At 37.7% G+C, this 10,482-nt stretch overlaps 1 protein-coding gene across 1 annotated transcript; it reads left to right on the plus strand.

Annotated features, from left to right (window-relative positions):
- The first annotated feature begins 208 nt into the window (after window positions 1-208).
- fgf7 (fibroblast growth factor 7) lies at window positions 209-9,963 on the plus strand. The gene is made up of 4 exons (XM_035417443.1): window positions 209-370; window positions 800-1,396; window positions 8,654-8,760; window positions 8,931-9,963. The coding sequence occupies exons 2-4, from the start codon at window positions 1,111-1,113 to the stop codon at window positions 9,147-9,149; spliced, it is 612 nt and encodes a 203-aa protein (XP_035273334.1). The 5' UTR covers window positions 209-370; window positions 800-1,110; the 3' UTR covers window positions 9,150-9,963.
- Window positions 9,964-10,482: the final 519 nt, after the last annotated feature.

Here is a 10,482-nt window from a genome sequence, read left to right on the forward strand (position 1 = left end):
AATTGCATACTTTGTGCATACCACAGGAATATCAACAATTTCTCAAGTTTATAGCTCCCTCTGATGACCACTGGAAGCCTGACAAAAGGAAAAAGACGTTTTTTTTTCCACCCAGCATCCAAGTGACAGCTGACTGGCTAAGACCTAATTGCTCTCTGGTGAGGTCAGCGAGAGGCATTTATCTAAGCACACCGAATAACAACAGAGTGAAGATGCACAGTAAAATCTTGCCTGGGATAGCACTTGATCCGTGGGAACAATTGCAGGACTGGGGGAGCCAGACATCAGCTATTGAGGAGACTTGTGCTCAGGCTATTTTTTTGGAAGAAAACAACTTTGCTGTTTACAGCTGTCCTTCTATGCCTTCATTGTAAGTTATTTCAGCTTTATTCAAAAAGGTAGTCTGTTCAGTTGTATTGCACAACAGAAAGTTATAAGTTTGCTTTGCTTATTTGAAATTCACCACCAGAAAAGGAGGGAATGAAGCTGACAGTGAGACCTAATGAGGTCTGCATGTTTTATACTGATAAAGTGAAGCTACTAGGTGTCCAGCCTTTCTAAGCTGTATGAACAGTACTTTACCACTGCAGCTTACTCCAGTGTTTCCTTATTCAGGTCAGGTCTGGACACCAAAATTAGCTATTTATCTTAATATGCAGCAGTTCTCACAGTGGAAAAGGGATTTGCAGCCTTTGATTGTTTTGTATGTCTATAAAAAACAGTGGTTGCAGGGGTGACAGAAGTATAATTCCAGACATGGACTGATAAAAGCACTAGGATCTTTCTCTGTCTCTTACAGTTCTGCCAGTCACCGGACCACAGTCTCATACAGCGAGGATGAGTCCAACAGTGGACATCGGTCTACTTCACTTTCCCCAGATAGAGTAGATGACAAGTGAGGATTAAAAGCAGACTGCTCCCTCAAAGCCCAGTTAAGGTTGGTTGAGGCAGCGACAGCGCAACAACACGTTTTTCCCATTTAATCCACCGGAGACCTCCTCAGGCAAAGGAAGAGGCCAGGTCACAGACCTAACAGCCAAAAAAGACTGCTCTTTTTTTGAGTTTACTTTTCAGCATGTTGCCCGTGAACACCCATTGCTTTGCATTATAATGCGCAAATGGATGCTGAGGTGGAACCTGCCAAATCTGCTCTCCGGACTGTACTTGCACATTTTCTTTCTAGTGGGCAGTGTGTGTTTAGCCTGCAGTGATAGGACTCCAGAGCAAATGGCTGCAATTATGAACTGTTCCAAACATGAACGGCACACCAGAAATTACGACTATATGGAGGGAGGGGATGTAAGAATCAGACAGCTTTTCAGCCGGACGCAGTGGTTTCTCACAATCGACGAATACGGCAATATCAACGGAACACAAGATCCCACAAATTGCTACAGTAAGTTTCCTCTTTATTAGTATTATTATTATTATTATTGTTATTATTATTGTTATTGTTATTGTTATTATTATTCGTTTTTGTTCACAATTTCTGTTACTTTGACCAAGTCCAAAACACATTTTAAAAATAAAAACTGTTATCAAATGAGAAAAAGCTCATCTGCATGTAAATGAATAAACCCAAGGTTATAACATACAATTGTATATGGTGTACAAATACCATATATTCTTTCTGAAACTGAATATAAAACTGGTTATTTTATTGAACTAGGCATTCTGTCTCTGTTACTTGAGAAGTTGCATTGTTTGTTGCTGTTGTATTTGTATTGAAAAGTACATGCCCTCTGGCTTCATTTGTTGTATTATTGGCATTTGAAGGCTTTCTGGATTCTAGCCAGAAATGTAACATGTGGGGTTTCCGTCCAGCATGCTGACAGTGCACAATGTTCCCGACAATATAATCATACAGTTAATAAATGGGTCACGCATTTCAGTTAAAACAGCGCAGACGTGCTAAATGACAGCAATAAAAGAAAACAGGTGTCTGACTTGGCAAAGCAAATCTTCACATTCTAAACAGAGATCCTAATAAGAGTAAACCAATTTTTTCTCATGTTGTTTTCTGTTAGATCTGTTAAATATATTTTCAAGTGTTTACGCAAACACTTTTCGTGAAAGCTTTGGTCACAGAATCAGAATGCATGAAATGTAAGGATTAATAGCTCCACTTTGAAGATGGGAACCACATTCAAAGCTATAGTACAGTAGTCTGTCCCATAAGTCACCAGCTTATACTCTGTGATTTAGATCAATGTAGTGGTTATCTGGATCCTGTCTTTAACACATAGCAAGCAGAGCACCTGCTATTTAAAGAGCTGGATTTGTCTTGGCTCTGGGAAAGGCAATCCTGAGTCTGAACCTCATAACCATGTCAAGATGTTGAACATTGGAACATGTTTATCTTTGTATTGCAGCCATGAATGGTATTAAAGCAGGTGAAAAGAATCAATGCAATGTTTCAGTTTTTCGGGCCCAAGGCTTCTCTGATATTACGCTGTAAATGAAAATGAGCAGTTTTGGCAATGGGAATGAATGCACAGTATGAAAGGTATAATCAAGTCATGGACAAAATCTCTTGTAGCAGTAATTATGTGTGGTATTGATCAGACCTTACATTCGTCAACCTGTAGTTGACCTTGAGATATATATTCAAGTGTTTCACAGTCATTAATTACTACACAAAATGGCAGTAGTTGCTAAGATTAAAAGTACTATCTAAAAATTATTGAAAAAAAAAAAATGAGCCACCAGACACATTTGTTTGGGACAACCACCAAGCAAGATAACTAAATAGCACCCAACATTAACTTTTCAACTCCAGTAGTAAAGCCATACCAAGTTTGCGATTGCTCTACATTCCACAGCCCAAATCTTCCCCATAAATTACACAAATTGTACACATTTGTACTGGCCTCACTACATATCCTTGGGATGGACCATACAATGTTTTGTAAATGGTATTACACAATTCAGCTTTATGCTAAGCAGAAACAGCGCTGCAATTAAACAGCAAAGGCAAAGACAGACAAACCGCACAAAGCGCTTAAATACAGCCATCATCCTCTCGCAATCTCACAGAGCGTCTGCCGAGCCTGCTCAGAATGTTCGCGTGACAGGGAACGTCTCTGATGCAGCTGGAAAAGGCCCTTGCGTAACAATTGGCGTTGAAAAAACGGCGCAACCGATACACCCAAGCGCGGCTGACAATTGCACGCACAACACATGCGGAAATACAGAGAGAGAGCCCTTTGAAGAAAACCAGCATGGAGTGCGAATATATCCAATAAATCTTTGATCCATGCTTCTCTGACTGTGCACACAAGCCTCATGTAGCCAACTGCAGTATAATCACTTGAAAACAGAAAAGAAATGAATCAGACAAATACTCAGGCCTTACTTGGTTGCTATTATGTCATCATGGATTCCTGTTATCAAATAAATAGAAATTCCTTGAATATAAATGAGTGGCAAAAAATTTTATAACAGTATGGCTAAACTAGTATGAAATATAATATACTTTCAGCAGAAATTAATGTTAAGACGTAAGTACAATATTGAGAAACCTGTGAATATTTATGAAAATAAGTATTCAGTACAGATCATTTGTTTTTCATACTTATATACTTAATTCCTTTTACTGGGTATTGGTAGATACAGTGTATATACATTGTATATGGGTTGTGTTTCACGTGTTGGCACAACAGTGCTTCATACTGGGGTGCCTCAACCTGGGAGACAAAAAGATATCAAGATATATTTTCACACATACATCTTCCACCTTATCTGCACATTTTTACACTACACCCTGTCTTTTGATATAGGCTATATTTTCAGAAATGCCCATTATTAAACATAGTTTGAGACAGTGGGCATGTAAACTGATTATTGCAATTTAGAGTCAAATAAAGCTAGGTCTGTGTGCTAGTGCATGTGCGACTACATACAGGCCTGTGTGTACAACGGGTCATGCCATGTTAAACAGACAGACATAGAAACTTTTCCCATGCTTTGTAAGAACTGGAGTAGAGTCAAGAAGGGCTAGCAGCTGAACATATTTGGTAAGTTCAGCTGCACTGGTTGGAAAACTGTCCAAATTACAATGTTAAAGCAATTTGACAAATTTAGCCAAGTAATGTTTTAGCAAATGGGTTGTATTGTAATCCCATTTAAAAAGTCAGATTTAATAAACATTTCAAATGAGAAGCACATGAACCATCATAAGCAGTACAGCTGCAGACACTGCACAATAAATAACTAACACAAAAGGGACATCTTCCACAAACACAGCACAATTTAAAGCAAACACTAACCAAAGAAAAGGTCAAATTTGAGAAAGGAATTCAAAATATGGACTCATTCTGTCGTTGCCTCTGGAAAAATCACATCTTTACAGTATTTGCACGAACAGTAAGTTTTCTGTCAAATGTGATGTATTATCTGAACAATATTCACAGATGCCATGGATCTGGTTTGATCTGATTACAGTCTGTGTACACTTCAGCGCATAAGCTTAAACTGTGCTTTGCATGCAAACCCATGTTCTGCAGTCATGAATACTATTTGACTCTTACCAGTGTTCTGTATACAATGTCTGGGAGTACCTTCATTTTGATTCTTATCAGGTTGTTACATAACTCATCTTTATGCTTCCTTCCCATATCTGTTTCCTAAAATAACTGGCCAAATGCCACGACATACAAGTACTCATTTTTTGAGTGCATAGGAGTCAAACCCATATGTCATGTCCTTGCTAACATTCTCTTTAAATAATAGTGTAAAGTACACCTTCTCTAACAGGAAATATAGTACTTGTGATGAACTATTGCGAGGCAACGTGCTATGCTAGACATTACATTACAGGCATTTAGCAGACGCTCTTATCCAGAGCGACTTACACAACTTTTACATAGCATTTTACATTGTATCCATTTATACAGCTGGATATATACTGAAGCAATGCAGGTTAAGTACCTTGCTCAATGGTACAACAGCAGTGTCCTACCCAGGAATTGAACTTATGATTTTTTGGTTATGAGCCCAGTCTTTTACCCAATGTGCTACACTGCTGCCCCAATGCTGAGTACAATGCAAGACAGTATTCTGTAAATTAAACAAACAACCAAACGGTTATTATTTTTTCCCCCACACACAGTCACATAGACTAAAGATATTACCCAGTACATGAAATGTGGATTAGACTGGTGTAGGTGTTACACTGGTCTTCCAGGTTGGCAGGCATCAACTGTCCTACAGAGGTCTTATGTACATCCCTTACGAGATACAAATCAAAACAAGGTGGATTTTTGACTATCCACGGAAGGCAGAATCAAGGATCACCCACAAATGAGTTTACTTAGCCAGAGGCTGGGCCGAAATGGAGGGGTAAATTTGTTCAGTCTGGGGAAAGCCATACGGAGCTGCCCTCAAACAGCGGAGTTAACATTTGCAACCCACATGTGCACACTAGTGGCTCCCTGTATCTGTTAAACAGTTACAGTTGCTGTAACACGAAACAGTAATAAAGTAGGCATTTCATAATGCTGGTGAGATAACGGTTTCACCTCACAGACGTTCATCACTGCTGCCACTATGCTGACGTGCCTCAGCAGCACGCAACCTTATGAAAAATAATAATATTTTAAATACAAAGCAGTCCTTGAACAGTTACACCCAAAAACACTGAAAGAAGTCATACCTCATTCTACACTAGTTTGTGCATTCTTTATGGGCATGTACTTGATCAATTTAATGCATGATGTCATATCACGTTGTTCATAACTTTCATTTCATTATTTATAAAAACAATTCAATCTGAATGAAACGTGACCTGGATACCAGCCAAAGGCATGTGACCATAGTAATGGTCCTGAACATCCTTAGATGTGAGGATACTGAACACTGCTGACCCAGGCCCTAAAGAGACCATTTAACAACATGGTTGCATCAATATCCACCATGTTGAAGTGCCAACATCAAAAGCGGCTTCCTTGACCGCCTGTTTAAGTGCATCTATCAGCATAACGCTATTTAAAGAGAAAGGCCCGCCACAAAACAGAGTGGGATCCAACAACTTCAGTGGAACAGAAAAAAGGACTGAACGGAATTGGACTAGCAAAATGTCAGACATTAGTCATCCAGAGAGGTCATTCCCAGAGTGCTCACAGACCTCCAGCACGCTAAATCAATTTAAGCCCCAATACTCTGTAGGCACATGTACAAGCCCTGCAGACAGGGGACAGCGCAGTAAGGGCCAGCTCTGATCCAGGGGTCCTCTTCTGCCCATACATGCCATTTGCTATTTCCAGAATTGCCTGTACTGTGGGATAACCTATCCTTCTGGAGCCTGAAACAAAATGGCCAAGGATTATGTGTGTTCTTCTTCTCAGACACAAAAAAACATTGAATATCTATGTGCCTTTTATTTTTTCATTTTTTTCTTCTCTTTTCAGACAATGACCCTGAGTGCCCTTTAGCTTCATAACTCTACAATTTAGTGATGCACACTAAATTTTAGCATGTAGCACTAAAATATCAAAGAACACACTACAGATTTAAGGAGACAGTACTGACAATAATTCTGATTATGACATTACTGCTTGCTTTGATGCTTCCAAAGGGATATCACTTGTTGGAATGCAGAAGACATATTGCAGAGTACCAATTTAAACAGGTTAAACTGACTATAGCATTGCATTCTGGAATTACAAAGAGAAACTGTTGAACTGTTAGCATAATTTCCTTTTAAAACTTTACAGTATTTATTTTGATATTCCAAATCAGGGTCACCACAACGGTGACATCAGTGATGTTTACACTGTTGGTGGCAAGCATTTCCCTGCTCTGTGATAAGTGATATGCTTAAACACATGCAGTAGATTTTAAAAAGTATACTTTTCTGCATCATTGTATTAACTTTAGCTTATTATGGCAGCATGGATGATGATTTCTCAGAAGTACAGGACTGAAACTAAATTATTGGTCTATTGTATGCAAATGACTACAAAGATGTCATCCATGCTAAAATGTAAATCAGAAATTAACAAGTGAGATCACCATGTTTCAAGCCACTTCTTAACATTATAGCATAAAATGAAGAAATGTATGCTTTTAGTCCAAGTTTGAGACACAAACAGAGCATATGCAAGTAATTTAATTCAGATAGTTTGTGGGTTTTATCTGAACTGATGTAAGGGTTACGTATTTCCTTGCATGCCTGTGAAAAGATTAAAAGAAATCTGTTTTGAGTCATTAGTACAGACCTTCAGTATGTGTCCTGTATGTTATGTACCATTTCTCGTTAAACAAATGTTATCATTTCTCTTGATTTGCAAGACTGAAAAAAATTGTTTTCACAAATATTTCTCATTTAGTTATTTGAAGGCCTAATACACAAATCGATGAATTCTAAATTCATCCTGATTTTGATTTAAGCAGGGATATGGTGAAATAATCATTTTTATTTCCTGAATGCAGTTAATATATTTTGCTTGTATTTGTGTATGGTATATTGCCATTCATCCATCTGTTCTATGTTGTCTGTTTCTGAATTTTTTGTGAATATTTTGGCAGTGGCAATGTGTAATCCTCATATAGGACACTTCAGAAAGAGTTAATAAAATAGCATTATATATTATTGCATACAATATTAAATTGGGCAATGAAAACAGTCAAGGTGATGGGTTGATAAAATTAAGGTAGATAAAGATCTATAATATTCAGCCATTCTTGTGAAACTGCATACATAAGCATCTTCTCTAAGGGGATCTTTAAAGAGCCCAAAAGAAAATAAAGCAGTGGGATTGAAGAAAATCATTTTTTAACCTCCAGTTTGAAATTCCATCTGTACCACAAGTCAAAACATCACTGAGTGACTGACTTTGGACACACCACAAAAAAATGCTAGAAATTGAAATGGATCCAAAAGACAAGAAGACAATAAAGAACATTTGCTGATCAATTGATGCCTTGTCTGACTGCCATAGCTACACAACCTTTTAAAAGGTCAAAAAAGGACAGCTCGCAGTCACTGGATAAGACTACGACCATTTACGGGAAGGCTGGTGAATCTGACAATAGCACAACTCAACAGGAGGATTTCTCAAATTATTTCACCAAATAGAATGGTGGAGATAGTGATACAGGATTTTCTTATGTTGGGTGTTTTCCAAACTTCTATCATATTTATAATATGTTAGAAGTTTGGAAAAATGTATTTAAATGGTCAATATGCAGTATGAGGTATAAAAAATATCAAACTGACCGGTATCATCCATCCATCCATCAATTATTTATGCCTGCTTATGCCCGGTGCTGGAGTCTATCCCAGCATGCATTGGGTGAAAGGCAGGGATACACCCTGGACAGGCCGCCAATTTATCGCAGGGCATGACCAGTACCAGTATCAGTGAAAAATACTGTTTTGTTTTGTACACACGCGGGGTTCAGATCTGAAACGTAGCGTGCAAAGCAAATGGGAGCAGCCTTTCATTTTTTTTACCCTCGGGGAGAAATGTTTAATCTGCTACCCATATGTGCAATCGCATGCGCTGTGGTTTCTCCAGTGGCCACCCAAACCATTTAACAGCTTTAAAATAAAACCAGATTCACCACTAAATGCATTCACAGCAACAACCTCATCCTGTTCTCCTAATGAAGTTAGTTTGCTAAGCAGGACCTGTCTTGTGATTTGTTGCAGGTATTCTTGAAATCCGGACAGTCTCAGAGGGAGGTGTCCTGGCCATTAAGGGGGTGAAAAGCCAATATTACATATCAATGAACAGGACAGGGGTTCTGCAAGGCAAGGTAAAGACCACTCAGGATGTACTAGACAGCTAGGTTTTGTTGAGGGTTAATATCCTGGGCATAAGCTGAAAATGAGATAATAGCTGAAAATAAAGGATAACTATGGCCCATTTCTGTGAAATATCATCTTCAAACACCATGTAAATCTCTGCCAATGTATTCCATTACAGAAGACCTACAATGAAAACTGCAACTTTAAAGAGGTATTCTTGGAAAACTACTTCAACGCTTACTCATCTGCAAAGTGGACTAAGCAAAATGGTAAGGAAATGTTCATCGCTCTGTCTCAGAAGGGCCGACCGCTGAGGGGAAGGAAGACCAGGAAGGAGAATATCTCATCTCACTTCATTCCCATGAAATGCAAAGAGGAAGACAGACGAGTGGACTGATGTTGCAGGATCGCCTGCAACCTTGTGGTGAATTAAGGACATAGTCGTGGCTTTTCCAGTGCTTCGGAACAGTAGTACAGATACTTTACGCAATTCGGTCACACTTATTTTAAGCTCCGTCTATTAACTGTTGTCAGCCATACAGCAAACATCTTCATTCATTAGGTGGTCTTTGGCAAAACCTTTTCTAGCTAGTAAACAGGAAATAAACTGTCTGATGGTTTGAAATTGTGTAGAAATTGCTATTCTAAGAACAGTTTATATATGTATGTTATAATAACATTTTTCTGCTTACCTCCGACAACCTGTTTACTGTTTGCTTACCATCTGTTCACAGTTAAAAATGAAAAACGTAAATATTATTTTTGAATATAATATTATTTGTGAAGTGTGACAAGTATAAATTCACTCTGACATCACAAATATAAATGTCAATTGGGTGGTTGAAAGAGATATTGTTTCATTAAATATTTAAGATAAAGGACTATTGTGAACATGATAAAGGACAGAACCAAAGTATATATAAATATTGTAAATAATTAAGTGGCAGGTCACACAAATTGGCATGTCGACATTTAATTGGAAGACTTCTTCAAATGAGTATAATACCATTTTATAGTTAAAACCTAATGGGATTTTTTAACGCTTTGATGCTTTTTTTGCATAAAATATTAACAAATGTTACATATGAATGAATGCAAATAATATTTCTATTCAAATACAGTATGTGTGTGAGCAAAACTGAAATATGTGATCATGTTATCTTCTATAATGGTTATCAAGTAGTGGAAAAGGCTGAAAGTCTGAAAGGAGGTAAGAGTATGGCACTGAAAATCTCGCTGTTATCACCTTCATCATCTTCATCAAATTCTTTAACTACTGTGCTTAAATGTTTCATCAGACCAAATCAAGAAACAATCCTCTTACATTTAGATACTGTTAAATTAACTTTTTTGTTGTTTCTTAAGCAACGTGAATAAATCGCATTATGCTAGTTCATTATTAAATTCATTATGGAAAAACACTCAGTGTCCACACCAATTTGAGACAAATAAAATTCAAACTGGAAAGCAAGTCTAACAATACTTCAACAGGGGAAGACAGACACACACAAACATTTTTTTTGTTTGGTTTTTAGCTTTTAGACAAACACTTATTGATATCAACAAAAAGAGACAAGTCAACTAGTGTTTAGGCTAGTCATTCATCAGGGTAACTGGCCATTTAGTAAACATGAAATCAACTTGCTTTTATATGTTGATATACAGGTATGCATATTGAGATGAGAAATCAGCATTAGATATTTCATAACATACTTCTGTTCGATTTCCTT

The sequence above is a fragment of the Anguilla anguilla genome, chromosome 5 (genome assembly GCF_013347855.1).
Source record: "Anguilla anguilla isolate fAngAng1 chromosome 5, fAngAng1.pri, whole genome shotgun sequence".
NCBI lineage: Eukaryota > Metazoa > Chordata > Actinopteri > Anguilliformes > Anguillidae > Anguilla > Anguilla anguilla.